Source organism: Neophocaena asiaeorientalis, unplaced genomic scaffold, assembly GCF_003031525.2.
Source record: "Neophocaena asiaeorientalis asiaeorientalis breed wild unplaced genomic scaffold, Neophocaena_asiaeorientalis_V1.1 scaffold106, whole genome shotgun sequence".
In the NCBI taxonomy this organism is placed as follows: domain Eukaryota; kingdom Metazoa; phylum Chordata; class Mammalia; order Artiodactyla; family Phocoenidae; genus Neophocaena; species Neophocaena asiaeorientalis.
This window is the reverse complement of record NW_020172597.1, coordinates 1,295,807-1,310,588: the sequence shown is the minus strand read 5'-3', so window position 1 is coordinate 1,310,588 and position 14,782 is coordinate 1,295,807. Positions and strand designations below refer to the sequence as shown.

General features: G+C 52.8%; 1 protein-coding gene across 2 annotated transcripts in view; it reads left to right on the top strand.

Annotated features, from left to right (window-relative positions):
- GRIK3 (glutamate ionotropic receptor kainate type subunit 3) overlaps positions 1-14,782 on the top strand; it is a 230,522-nt gene that overhangs the window by 189,732 nt on the left and 26,008 nt on the right. For both annotated transcript variants that reach the window (XM_024738787.1, XM_024738788.1), the window contains exon 10: positions 1,867-2,070. In XM_024738787.1, the coding sequence (XP_024594555.1) occupies positions 1,867-2,070 (204 nt within the window). The remainder of the gene's footprint in view (positions 1-1,866; positions 2,071-14,782) is intronic.

Sequence of the window (14,782 nt, the reverse complement as noted above, 5' to 3'; positions counted from 1 at the left end):
ACCTTCTCTGAGCCTCAGTTCTCTCATCTATCAAATGGGGATAATGTCACCTATCTTTTTTTTTTAACATCTTTATTGGAGTATAATTGCTTTACACTGATGTATTAGTTTCTGCTTTATAACAAAGTGAATCAGTTATACATATACATATATCCCCATATCTCCTCCCTCTTGCGTCTCCCTCCCTCCCACCCTCCCTATCCCACCCCTCTAGGTGGTCACAAAGCACAGAGCTGATCTCCCTGTGCTATGTGGCTGCTTCCCACTAGCTATCTGTTTTACATCTGGTAGTGTATATATGTCCATGCCACTCTCTCACTTCCTCCCAGCTTACCCTTCCCCCTCCCCATGTCCTCAAGTCCATTCTCTAAGTCTGCATCTTTATTCCTGTCCTGCCCCTAGGTTCTTCAGAACCAGTTTTGTTTTGTTTTTTTGATTCCATATATATACGTTAACATACAGTAATGTCACCTATCTTGAAAGCTTATGAGCCTTTTTCACTCTGAAGAAGCGTTTAAATCAATGCCTGGTGCATAGTAGGAACTCAGTAAATGATGAGTTTGCTGAGAGTTCAACCCATCCACCTCCGTTCCTTACTCTGTGTATCTCATACTGGATGAGGTCAGTAGCTTCTTTCCAAGGTTTTCCTGCCTCTACTCCCAGATATTCTTCGCAGGGTTGCCAGGGGCTTATTTCTAAATGAGAAATCAGACAGTCATGCCCTTTCAAAGCCCTTCACTGGCTCAAAGCCCTTCACTGGCTCCCTATCACGTGGGAGGGAGGGAACCTGATGTGGGACAGCTGTCACCTACGCTCTGGACCCACAGGCCACCTCCTGAGGACCCCCTGCCCACTAGGGAGAGGCACCATGTGACTCAGGGCCTCTGGCACAGTGAGGTGGTTAAGAGCTCCTGCTCTGGGACCACACCGACTTGAGTCAAATCCTCTCTCTATGGCAGCTGAGTGACCTCCCCCGAGTTACGTTATCCTCGTGGATTCACTTTGTACGTCTACAGAATGGAGTTACTCGTATCTACCCCCAGAAGGCTGAAACTCAGGCTAAGGGAGGCAATACCAGCTACTGTCCACTGAACCCTCCTGCTCTGCTGGGCTCTGCGCTGGACCCCCACGGGCACCATCTCGTCTGCTGATTTGCTGACGCCTGGCACGTGCAAATGCGAACTATCGTAGTTATCAGGAATCACTCACTGGCAGATCCTAACGCTGGGGACTAGATCCTTGGAAAGAGAGAAAGGTGTCAGGGAGCAGGGAGATCTCATCTGTTAGACAAGAGCTGGGGAGCAGTCAGGGAAGAAACGATGAAGGGCCTTCTGCAGCAGTGTGCTCACACTGAAGCAGGCATCAGAACCCCCTGAAGGGCTTCTTATAGCACACCTTGCCAGGCCCCACCCCAGAGTTTCCGGTTCAGTATGTCTGGGTGGGAGCCGAGAATGTGCATTTCTGACAAGTTCCCGGGTGTTGCTGCTGGTCTGGGGACCACACTTTGGGGACCACTGGCCTGTGTTGACAGTGCAACAGAGAGAGCATGGGATTCAGAATCACAGTCTTGAGTTTGAATCCCAGTTCCACTAGTTTCTAGCTCTGTGATCGTTGGACGATCAAATCAATAAGGACCTACTAAGTGCTGTGTGCACGTCAGTAGGTGGCCATCTGCGAGGCACAAAGTTGGCTCTCAGGAAGTACGCTTTCCCTCTCCTGACTTAGCAGACCATTCTTCTGAGCTCCCCCCCGCTAAAGATGGCTTAGAACACCATTGCGGAGGACCTGGCCCAAGCTCTCTGGCCCCAGCTGGACCTGCCCCACCCACTCAGCCTTTGTCTGCCCCTCTCCCATCTGTCCCCGCAGGAGGAGCCCTTTGTCATGTTCCGGAAGTCCGACAGGACCCTGTTCGGGAATGACCGGTTCGAGGGCTACTGCATCGACCTGCTTAAGGAACTGGCCCACATCCTGGGCTTCTCCTACGAGATCCGGCTGGTGGAGGACGGGAAATACGGGGCACAGGACGACAAGGGCCAGTGGAACGGCATGATCAAGGAGCTCATTGACCACGTAAGTGAGGCGGGAGCACAAGGGACCAAGGACCTCCCAGGAGGCGTGGCCAAGTCCTCTGTGGACGTCAGGGTGGGGCATCCTGGCAGAGAGCGGCCCTGGGGGAAGGAGAGATGGAGACAAAGGAGCCATTGGTACAGGCTCACCCAGCACAGACTAAACATTGCCTGCGTTCCAGCTCAGGGCCTTCAACTTTCCAGAAGCGTTTTCTATCAAATACCTGTTAATGAATGCAATGGATCTGTACCACAAGACCCCTCATATTCCTTCTCTCGTTTATCGTTACAACAACCCAGTGAGGTAGGTACTGTTATTACCACCCATTTAACAGACAAGGAAGCTGAGGCAGAGAGAGGTGAAGGTTCCCAGCTAGTAAGCAGTGGAGCTGGGACTCAAAGAATCTTTGGAGGCTTTCCGCTTCTGAAGCCTTGGGCTCTGACCTCTGCAGAAAGCCATCTGACCCCAGGACCCAGGGCAGGGAAGGTTCATATAGTAAGTCTTTGCAACCTGAAAAGCCTCAGCCAAAAGGATTATTATCACTTCGCCTCTCCAAGTGCAGGCAGGCAGCATCAGGGCCTTCTTGTGTTAGCCCTCCTGCGCCTGTCAGAGGGGAGCTGGGAAGGGAAGGAGGTTGGAGCTCAGAGCCAGAAGGCTGAAGCAGAGCCTCACTGGTGGAGTCATTTCCTCGGCCCTAGGAAGCGGGTCTCCCAGGGAAGGCTGGCGGTGGAGACTAATGGTAAAGGGCATGAACTTGGGCTGGATTTGATTCCCACTCTCCCACTTCCTAGCTGTGTGCTCCTGGACAAGTTTCTTAACCTCTTTGTGCCTCAGTTTCCTCAGCTGTAAAATGGGAATGATAATAATAGCCCCCTCCCCCACAGGCTGTTGTGAGGACTAAGTTCACCTATGTGTACTGCATAGTTAGCACCGTGTCAGTACTTGCTTCTGTTGTTTTTATTTTTATCATTATGGCTATTCCTTTGAGGCCAGGGAGGGGGCTTCAGAAAGTCCCTTTTTCTCCCTGAGCTCATTTCCTTACTCAACAGTGAGAATAATGATACCTGCCCTGTGTTCTTCCCCACTTGTTGTCAGAGGCGACAACTGGTGGGGAAATAGCTCTTAGATGGCGGAATTCAGTCGAAATGGGAGGGAGTGGTGTTGCCACCATTATTGGTAATAACTGTAATTATTATGGAAATTAGTCAGCAAGCCCCACAGGCATCTCCATTTATCAGCTCCCCCCTCCCTCCGAGCTTCATGAGTGGGGCTCTGGAGCGTGGGGCTCCGGGTGGGTTCTGAGCCTGTCGCTTGCAGAGGTGAGTTGGGCTGGGGAGGAAGCGGAGATCCCGTGGACCGTGGAGGCCACATGCAGAAGTGAATGAGGCCGATATCAGTCTTACAACCCACAGCATCCCCAGGAGCCCGAGAGCTCGGCAGAGCCATTTGCAAAGGGGTGGATTAGAAAATCCAGCAGCAGCCAGACCTTCCTAAGCTGACCCTCAGAGGGAGAAGAGAGGGGGTCTCATCCATGGCCTCCATGCAACCCAGTATCCATCAAGCCCGTGGCCCCTGACGGCACATGCCGGTACCTTGTTAAACCCGATTCCCTACAACTGATGAGCCTGTTAATCCTAGCTTGGTGCCATTTTTAATAACATCATAACCATTTATTAGTGTCGTCAGATAATTAGTCTTCTCGCTAGCTCATAGAAAGCGTGGTAAAAGCTTGGCAATATTATTACTTCCTTATTAGGGATCTGAACGAAGATATAAAAATGATGAATGCCCACCTTTGCAAGAATCTGCTCCCCGAGGCCCATTTGGAGGCGCTGGATGGAGCCTCTGACCAACAGGACTTAAGTCCTTCCCTGACACTCTGCTCCTCTCTGTCCCATGCCACAGGCCTTCCAAGGAGCCAGGGTTATGGGGGAAGATGGGGTACCTAGAGGGTGTGTCCCTCTCCTGCTCACATACTTGCCTTCCCCGAAGTTGCCTCCAGCTATGGGAACAAAAAAGGTGATTGAACAGAGCAGTGATTTCTCTATCCATCACCCCATCTCTCTCCCCGATCGTCACTCTCTCCATTTTTACTCCCTGCTCTCTCTCACTCCCCCTCCCCCGAAAGTCTCCTACTCTTGTCCCTGCCTTAAATTACTCCCATGTATTTTAATGACTTTGGAATTCAACAGAGATGGGTTCAAATTCAGGGTCTAGCACATTGTAGCTGACAGTGGGAAAGTTATTGAACCTCTCTGGCCTCTATTTCCACCTCTAGGAAATGGAAATAATTGTAAAAGCCTTCTGCCTAGGGTTCTTGGGAAGGTTTAATGAGCTACAGCACATGCTCAGCACACGGGAGCTATCCTGCTGCTCCCCATTTCCTCCTGTCTAAAGTATGCACACAGGGCTTCCCTGGGGGCGCAGTGGCTGAGAGTCCGCCTGCCGATGCAGGGGACACGGGGTCGTGCCCCGGTCCGGGAGGATCCCACTTGCCGCGGAGCGGCTGGGCCCGTGAGCCATGGCCGCTGAGCCTGCGCGTCCGGAGCCTGTGCTCCGCAACGGGAGAGGCCACAGCAATGAGAGGCCCGTGTACCACAAAAAATATAAATAAATAAATAAATATAAAAGTATGCACGTGGGTGGCCGTGTTGGCAGTGGGAGAGTTGGCCCCTCGGCCGTGGTCACCTGGGTGGGCCACAGTGACCTGGGATCTAGTCCTTGCTCCTCTGAATCCAAACTAGAGCCTCAGGGAACTGACTCCTACTGACCAGACTCACGGGGGATTGAGGCGCACCCCAGGCATCACTCCCTTTCTACACTGGGGGCCTTTCCTGACACCTACCATCAAGAGCTTCTGTTCTGGCACCACGAGCCTGGGATCCTGCTAGGGATTATGGAGACGGAGGCCTAAGTATGGAAAGCCTGAAGCCAAGAGGGCACACTGCTGCTGGAGAAGGGGGCAAGAGACAAGCCTTGAAAAGCCTTGGGTGCTAAAGTGAGGAATTTGGTTTTAATCCTGTGAGCTACAAGGCACAGCTGAAAGATGTAGAGCAAGGGGGTGACATCAGATTGGGACTTGTGCTGCCGGGCTAAACTGGGGCCAGTCTGGAGGCCAGCACTGGGACCTGGGTGGAGGAGAGCATGGTGGCCACCGAAGGTTGTGGTCAAAAAGGAGGAAAGTAGATGGAATAGGATGGAGACATGAAGATAGAATTGATGAGGTTGGTGACTGGCGGCATGAAGGAGGCAAGGAGAAGGGAGGGAGGAATCGAGGACAAGTTGTGAGATTCTAGCTTGGGTGGCTGGGGCGGTGGTGAGGTCATCCCCACAGGATTCGGTAGAGGTTCAGACACCGTGTTGGGATTGGGGTCTCAGGAGGTGGCTGCCGTAGGGCTGGGCACTCAGAGGAGGTGGCAGGGCTGGAGGTGGAGGTTTGGAGTCGCGAACACAGCCTCGGGGGAACCTTGGGACACAGAAACAGAGGTGGGGATTGCTGGGGAGAGAAGAGAGGAGGACCTGGGGTGGGACCCTGAATGGCATGGAAGTGTGAGGAGGGGATGAAAAAGAGGCCTCAACAAAATGCCTGAGCCCGCAAGGCCAGAGAGGAGGGAGGAGGGCCAGGGAGCATTGGTGATGGAGGCCAAAGGAGGAGAGGCTTCTGGGAAGGCATGGACACAGGGTCTCAAGTAGCAGGTGGGGAGGCGGAGGGAGACGAGGATGGAACAGCATCCACGAGTTGGCACAAGTGTGATCTCCTAGGGGTACAGGGTCAGGCCCCACACAGGCTCCTTGAACACCCCTGGCCTGGCCTCTTGCAAGCTTTCTTTTCGGAGGCCGAGGAGTCCTGTCCTGGCTGCTCTCCCAGGCCTGTGAACAGAGAGGGAGAGGCGAGGATGAACGCCCTCCAGGCCACAGGAAGCCACTCATTCTTTTTTTTTTTTTAATTTTTTTATCTCCCTCCCTCCCACCCCCCCATCCCACCCCTCCAGGCGGTCACAAAGCACCGAGCTGATCTCCCTGTGCCATGCGGCTGCTTCCCACTAGCTATCTACTAGCTATCTGTTTTACATTTGGTAGTATGTATATGTCCATGCCACCCTCTCACTTAAGCCATTCGTTCTTTTATCTCGAAGTTGTTACATCTCACTAGAGCATGTAAGGTGGTTTCCCTGTCTCATGGAGGCGTCTAGACCAAGATGACTGAGACAAGGAGTGGTCATGGCTAGCCCTGGCGTGTCTTCCCTTCCCCTGTGAAAGAAATAGCACTGCCCAGGTGTCCCTCTCTGTCGCCGTGTAACACTGAGAGCAGAGCAGAGAAGGTGGCACAGCTCCAAGGGCCCATTTCCCCTCCTGACTCTTCTTCCAGACAGACAGTGCCTTTGGACTGTGCTGGTGCTGCCCACACCTGGCGTGGGGCTGGGCACGCAGAGCAGGCGTTGATGAATGATGTATGAATGAGCATGTGGACTTGCACACCATCCCCAGAGACATGGCTATGGGGTCATGACTACTGAGCTTCCCACCCAAGGTGTGCGAGCAGAGGGTCTGGTGTCAAGGCCGTGACCGACCCCGTCACACACTGTGTCCCCTGCCTTCCAACCAAGAACCAGATCTTAGTTCTGGCCAGCATGCGTTGGTCTTAGGAGGGGCCCCAAATCCCTGTTTGGGTGGCCAGGAAAGGCTTTGCCAAGCCACCTCCTTCAGGCTGGCCAGTGCACTTTGAAGCAAGGCATGCTGGGAGCTCACCTAGGGCAGGTCAGAAGCCTGGATGGGACAGGGCAGGTGAGGGCAGGGAAGCAGATGGACTGAAAAGGTAGCCTTTTGTCAGGGCAGCCAGGTTGCCCAGAGCAATGACTGAGGAGCTCCAGGGAAGCTTAGGATCTACCTGAAGACGACCAAGTAAGCAGGTGAGGGATGCAAGAAGGACTTGGGCTACATTGAGATTCACTGCAGGGCTGTCAGCTGCCGGGACCCAGCAAGCAGAGACTAGCCTGGGAAACCTGGAAAGAGCCTGGCAGGAGGTCAGGGTCCAGATAACCAGTGCAAGAAAGGACAAGGAGCAAAGCAGCAACAGAGCTGCAGGGGTGAGGGGGTTGCTGGAGGGAAACCAAGGGTGGAGGAAGCAACGGGAAGAAGCTGGCCCTCCTGCTGAGGATCATGCCTTCCTTCCTTCCACAAAGCTTTATGGAACCCTATCTCAGCCTGGGCTTCTGGAGGGCAGAGGCTGACGAGGTTCAGACGCTACTACTGCGTGGGTTGGGGGGCGATGCCGGGGAGAGTCAGGGCACGGAAGAGGAGCAGAGGGGAGGGAAAGCCGATACGAGGGCGCAGCATTGAGCTGGTCACCACTGAGTGCTACTAATCCAAGTCTGCACCCCAGAAAAGCCTGACAAAGTGTGTCTCAGGACCACCTCTCGGGGTGAGGGGAAAAGGGGGAACAGGTTCATCCACTGGCACCTGACTTTCATGCATTTCTGGGTTTGGCAGGGCAGGCATGGGAGCCAATCAGGGCCCTGCAGCAGCGTCCACAGGAAGTTATGGGGGAAGCGGGGCAGGAGAGACAGGAAAGAAGGAGACAGGAAAGAAGGGGACAGGAGGTGACATGCTGGCAGCTTGTGCTTGCGTGAGGTTGGTCATGGCCAGAGGGTCTGACCTGGCGCATGAGACGGGTGAGCCAATCACACATGACGGGCCGGACCCGGGGCGGTGACAGGAGATATAGGAGCAACCAAGGTCAGCGTGGTTCCTGCCCCTCTGGGAACAAGCAATGAATCAACCAAGTTAAATTTCATTAAAATGTTGATCGGTGCTGCGAGGAGAAATATGTACAGGGGACTTTGGGAGTGTCAAACAGGAAAATGACTCAGGCTTCCCTGCAGAGGTGACTCTGGAGCTGAGACTTGAAGAATGAGGAAGAGATATGCGGGACTTAGATGGGGGTACCGACCTGGGTGGGGTCGCTGAGGTTGCTGAAGTCTCCGCCCTCATCAGGGGTCCTGCAGGGCTGGTAGGACCGTGCCGGGGCAGACCCTGGGTGGACGCCGGCCTTGTGGACAGGCAGGGAGTAGGGAAGGGGGGATCTTACAGAGATGCGAATGGAGGTGTGATGCATCCCCCATAGTGTGCCATGAAGCGGGGAACGCCAGCTGAGCTGTCCTGAAAGACAGCCCTGTGGGGACTCAGGAACCGGCCATTCTCCCAGGCCTGGGAAAGGCACGGGCTTCATGTCTCACTGCCGGGCATCCGTTGGCTCAGGAAGTCTATGTGTGAAGCATGGGTACACGACCCCTCGGTCAGCACTTAGGAATTTTCTAGCACCTGTCCCATGTCTTTAGATACATATGGGCTGTTCCGAGGTCATCGGTGGCTACAGTGCTGATTGTTAAGTGTGGCGCCGGCCGGCTGGCGGGACATCAGTGGACAGACACCACCTGGGACTCAGTGTACCCCCCAAAAGAATTGCAGTGCACCAGGCCCTGAAGGAGGGCTCGCTGGGTGACCTCTTCTAAACCTCAGAGGGTGGATCCAGCCAATGCTCCCACCGATTAAGGGATTCACTTGTTCATTCAATTTGTTCAGTTAAGCCCCATGCTAGGCACTGTGGATACAGTGTGAACTAAACGGTCAGGATCCCTTCCCTGAGCCTCAGGAGCTTACATTCTAGTGGAGGAAGCAGGCAGGCAGTAATCTATGAATGTATGAATAGATGTAAGTATTCCACAAGAGGAGTGTGGCCAGGTGAAAGAGCTTCCCTGGCTGGCAGGCTGGCGCCTGAGCTGAGAGGCCCTGCGCATCGGAAACCAGTGGGGAGTCCTGGAGGAAGGCCCTAGAGACTTGTGGGAGGTGGGAAATGCCTTCCCTGTCCTCCTAGTCATCAGCATTCAGAGAAATCCAGGGAAGGGGTCTGGGTCATTTCTGGCTCCCTGGCGGGTAACAGAAAATGGTACATGAGGGACAGATGAAGGAGGACATAGACTTGGAAAGGTGTCACCCAACATCAGCCATGGCCTTGAGACTGTGCACTCTGGTCTCCCAGCCTCCAGGTAGGCTGGCAGATGTGACGGGAAGATCTGGTGTCTAAGACACCACCATTACCTCACTGTGTCCCACCTTCCTCCCAGCCAGGGAACAGACCTTGGTTCTGGCCTATATGCATTGGACCCAACCCCTGTTTACAAGGCCAGGAAAGGCTCTGCCCAAGTCTGCTCTCCCAGCCTAGAACAGGGCACTTCAAAGCAAGGCATGCTGGGAGCTCACCTGGGGGGCAGGACAGAGTCCCGGATGGAGTAGGGCAGGCTTGGGGTGGAGGAAACAGATGGCCCCATCCCCAGGGCAGCCAGGTCGCCCAGGGCTGCCACTGCAGGTGCTGTGGAGCTGAAGATGTCACCAGGACCTGCCTGAGGAGAGCCATGAGGACCGGTGAGGGCTATCAATGAATGCTAGGGGCCACTGATAGGTCATAAGTAAGGGTACCCATCAAGGACAAGGGCGCAGGGTCCAAACGCTGGAGGGAGGCTGGTGAGAGACAGGCAGGCTGGGCCAGACCCCGGCAGACTGGCAGGGGTCAGAGTGACCTCAGGAAGAATGGGGGAACTGAGCAGGGAAACAGAGGCCAGAGCTCAGCCCGTTAGGCTGGAGTAAGGGTTGATCAGGACTCTTGGGGGTACTTTGATGCTCAGTCTTCCAACAAAACTTTACTGAGCCCCTTCTTTTTGCTTGCCTTTGTGCTAATCCCGGAGATACATTAGTGAGTGAAATAAATGTAGTCCCTGCCCTCCTGGAGCTTATATACCAGCAGAGGAGCTAGATATCAAGCAACAACTTATAGATCAAAATTCATGTGTGGTAAGGGCATTGAGGACCAGCACAGGGGCCATGGGAATGTACAACTGGGACCTCACAGCCCGTGGACGGAGGGGGCTCCCTGCCCCCAGCTCCTTGGGCTTGGCTGGGCAGGGCCTCTCTGGGCAGATGCCATCTTCAGGGCCCTGTGGGATGGAGAAAGAGAACCCCCAGAGACAGGAGATGGAGCCGTGGGGCGTCCATCCCCAGGGCCCTGTGGCTATGAAGCAGGGAGGATCCGCCCATCCTTCCTGGAGGACAGAGGCACAGCTTGGAGCCTTCTGGGACTCAGGAATCACCAGTTCTCCAGGCCAGGGAAAGGCATGGCATCATTGCTCACCATCAGGCCATGAGGTTGCTATCAGCTCAGGAAGCTGGCTTGTGAATCACAGGTGTTGGTAGTTGACCCATCCGCTGGCACTCATAAATCTACTAGCACTCGTTTCCCCTCTGTTCAGACGTGTGGGTTGTTAAGGCCATTGGCTGCCAGACTTATGTCCAGGGCCTTTCAAGGGGCACTGTGTTTTCTTAAGCTTGGAGAGGCCAGGGTTCATCAGCGATACTGTCTGTGACTGGCTTTGCCCTCTTAGAAAGTGCCAGGTGCCCCAGCCAGCTGGCTCTGAGGACACGCTTGCTGGGTGTCTCTCCTAAACCAGCAACACCCCATTCATTCAGTCCCCAAATCTCTACCGAGGGCCTGCTGTGAGCCAGACACTATGCTAGGTGGGGGGCAATACAATAGTGAAAAGACACAGGCTCAGGCCCGGCTCTCATGAGCTTATGGGCCAGTGGGGGGAGAAATCACCCAATACCTAAAATCACAAATAAGATCAGTGCTAGGACTGCAAATACCTGGTGCTGTGAGAGTCATCACCAGGGGAGGCCTGATTTCCCCTGGGGGTTTTGTCTTTGGAAGTGATGTTGGAGCTGAAATCTGAAGGAGAAGCAGGCATTAGCTCAACAAAGAGTTCAGAGAGGAAGAAGTTCCAGGTAGAGAAAAATACCGTGCAAAGGTCCTGAGGTGAGCATGGACTGGAGGGTCTGAAAGAAGCCAGTAGGAAGAGAACCAGGGGAAAACAAAATGGGAGGTAAGGCTGCAGAGGCAGGCAGGGCTAGATGTGCACTTTCCAATTCACTAGCCACCAGCCACATGGGGTTATTTAAATTTAAACTTAAATTAATTAAAATCAATTGGTTAAATTAATTTAAATTACTTAATTTAAAATTAATGAAATCAAAGTATACATTTAGTTCCTCAGTTTTACAAGCCACATTTCAAGTTCTACATGTGGCTCGTGGCTACCATATTGGACAGGGCAGGTACCGAACATTTCCATCATTGCAGGAAGTACTTTTAGACAGCACCATGTAGATCGTGAATGGCTTAATGAACCCAAAATAAGAATTTTTTATCTGAAGGGCAGAGGGAAAAGTCTCGACATATATTAAGCAGCATTGGGAATCAGGAAAGATTCTAGTTGGAGAAACAACACTTTGGGAAAAGACTGGAAGGTGAATTCCATGGATCCCACACACCAGAGACGTGGGCAGAGAGCCAGCAGACAGAGCCCTGGAGACAAGCCCTGCCTGTGTGGCAAGAGTGAGACTAGGTTTCTTGGGTGGCTTTGGCAGTAGAAGTACAAGGACCTGAAGAGCAGTTGGGGCGAATCAGCATGCTCTTGTAGCCATAGGGCTCCCAAGCCTAGCCAGGTGATGTGAAGACGGAGACGCAGGCAGTCACGCAGTCATGGTCGGAAGGCAGAGTCAAGTTCTCTGGGAATGCAGCGCGGGCTCACGCAGGGCAGGGTGGGTCCAACCGTAAGGCCTGCCTATCAGAATAGGACAGGTGCAGGGGCAGGGCTGGCAGTGGGAGGTGCAGGGAGTTGCATGCACCCTGCCCAGGGTCCTAGGTGGCACGTGTGTGAGTGTCCTAGGGCTGCCACAGCAAATGACCACAGACTAGGGGGCTTAAAAACACAGAAATTTATTCTCTCTCAGTTCTGAAAGCCAGAAATCAGAAGTCAAGGTGTCCACAGAGTTGGTCCCTTTGGAGGGAGCATCTGTTCCAGGCCTCTCTCCTAGCTTCTAGTGTGGCTGGCAATCCTTGGCATCCTTGGCTCGAAGTGGCATCACTTCAGTCTCTGCCTCCCATCACATGGCCTTCTCTGTGTGTAACTGTGTGTCCTCTCTTCTTCTTATAAGGACACTAGTCATTGGATTTGGAGCTCACCCTAATTCAGTATGACTTCATCTTAACTTGATGACTTCCACAAAGACCTAATTTCCAGCGCTTCTGGGTTGGTGGACACACGGAGATGTGGGGAGAGTGGCACGCCCAGAGAAATAGAGAAAGCATGGAAGCTCCGCACCATCTCCCGCATAACTTTCCCTATGTATCTTCTTCATCCAGCTCTTCCTGAGTTCTATGCTCTTATAATAACCAGTAACGTTGAGTGGCTGCACCATTTTACATATCCACCCACAACCTATGAGGCACCCCGTTGCTTTGCATCCTTATCGCCACTTGGTATTATCAACATTGTTTTCTTTTGGCTCTTCTGATAGGTATGCAGTAGTATTAGGGGAATTTTAAACCACTTGGGGAGTGTCGCTAGGGGACCTATGAGGGAAATACGGTGACACAGAGAGTCTGAATAAAAAACAGGCTCATGCCAGGAGCCTTCCACAAGGCTGCACACTCAGGAGAGGGTGTTTGCACACTGATGGCTTTAGGGGCACTCAGCGGGAGTCAGGGAGAAACAGATCTATGCGGAAGTGGACACGCCCACTGAAGACAGAGAAAGTGTGTCCTCCCTAGGCACAGGCCCAGCTACGTTACCCAGGAATTTCTCCAAGGTTGTTTAGTCCCAGTGGCCATAATAAAATACTGTTTTAGGTGGTGGTGAGCGGGGGAGCCTATTTCCAAATAAGGTCGCGTTCACAGGTACCCAGGGTTAGGACTTGAACATATTTGGGGAGGGGGTGCCCAACTCATCCCACACTGCACGTGGCTGGTATGGCAGAGTGGTAAAACATCGGGGTTTGAGGTCACAGTGAACTGGGTCCAAGTACTGGCTCAGCCACTCACCAGCTTGGAAGGTGGCTACACTTATCACTGTACCACGAACGCCACTGGCCACTCACCAGCTTGACCAAACTGGGGCTACTGGGAGGGTCGCATAAGGTAATGTAGGTAGTACACTTAGCAATGCTTGGTGTATAAGAAGCATCTATGAAAGATACTAGTTCTTACTATTTTAACTATAGCAGTCAACAAGCAGATGCCCTGGGGGATCCCCAACCAAGAGGCAGAGCACATAGATGGGGAATCTGGTGGGGACCATACTTGGGAATCCAAGTAGGCAGGTGCCAACTGGGCCACCAGACACAGGTAGCAAGCTGAGGCTTGCCAGGTTTCACTCTGGGGTATGAGGCTATAGCATCCGACCAGCAGCCAAAGTGCCTGGATACTAAGGGCAGAAATGTGGAGCTGTAGCTAGTTAAGTCATTCTTGCCTTCACTTCTGGCTGTGGAGACGTGGTAAAGCAAATGGTGCCAATTGACCTTATGCAAGCATGGAGGAGAGTAGGACAGCTGGAGCCAGGCGGGTCCTGACAGATTCTTGGAAAGCTGCTTATAGGGATGAAGTAGTGTCCTGGAAGAGCTGTCCTACCTGGTCCAGAGGTGTTTTTTTTAAGGTGTGGAAAGGTCTTCAGTGAGGCAGAAGGGGCTAACAAATCACCCATGAGACCAGTGAATGTGTTACACAAGTCAGAGGTTTGGTTTGTTCAAGGACATGATTACTGTAAATATGAGAGCAAAGACCTTGGACCTTCTGTGAGCTTCAGTTTCCCTCCATAAATAATACGGGTTGGAATAGATGTTGCTAAAGGTCTCTTGTCCAGCTCTGACAGCCTATGATTTTATGAATCATCCTCAAAGAAAACTTGCACAAGTGGGAAGAGCCTGCCAAGATTGGGCCTTTCATTCTGAGTAATGAACTGAAACAGCAAAGGCTTGACATCTGTTCAGCTCTTTCAAGGGAAGTTGGACAAAATAAGGCCTTTTTCAGGGAAATCGTAACCAACGGTGAAATGTAGTATTTCCTGCCTAAACCAAAAGCAAAGTGGAGAACTCCAGCCTTCCTGAAGCTCAAGGGAGAACACACATCAAAACTTCCTGTGAAGAAGGTCAGGTTGACCAGTTGTCTTGCTGCCGTAGGCACAGGTGCCTTCCAACACCATTAGAACCTGAGAGCAGAAAGGCTGGTGGGGAGATTCTGAAGGTTCTGAAACCATCTGGGGGAAGAAAGAGGGCCTCTGGCCCTGTGGTTGGCTTCCTCGCCACTCCTGGAACACTCGTGGTGGGAAAGACATTGGCTGCAAACACACTGACCCCTCAGTTACTAACACTGTCATCCAACCTGCCATCAAAAGCCGAAGGAAGATTTGCCACCATTGACTTTGAGGTTCTTCCCAAGAATCCACTACAAGCCCCAGAAGCCATTCCCAGAGACCAGTTCCAAATGCATTCTGAACAGTGATGGTGACTCTGGAGTCAGAACAGAGCCTCCCAAAGCAATGTGCTTTGAAGGGGCGGGGCTAGGGGAGGCCAAGTTCTAGAATGATGTCATGCCAACATTATAGAGGATCTTAGAACTTCAGGACTGAAAGGGACCTTCCAGAATGTCCCACCCCAGCTCCCACTCCAATTGGAGTGCTATCCACAGCCTCCAACAGGGGCCCCCTTCACCAGAAGCTCCATGAGAGCAGAACTGGGTCTCTTGCTCACCCGTGTACCCCCAACTGGTGCACAGTAGGTCTTGAGCAAATACACATTAGTCCCTCTGCACCTTCCCCGACAGTTCTCT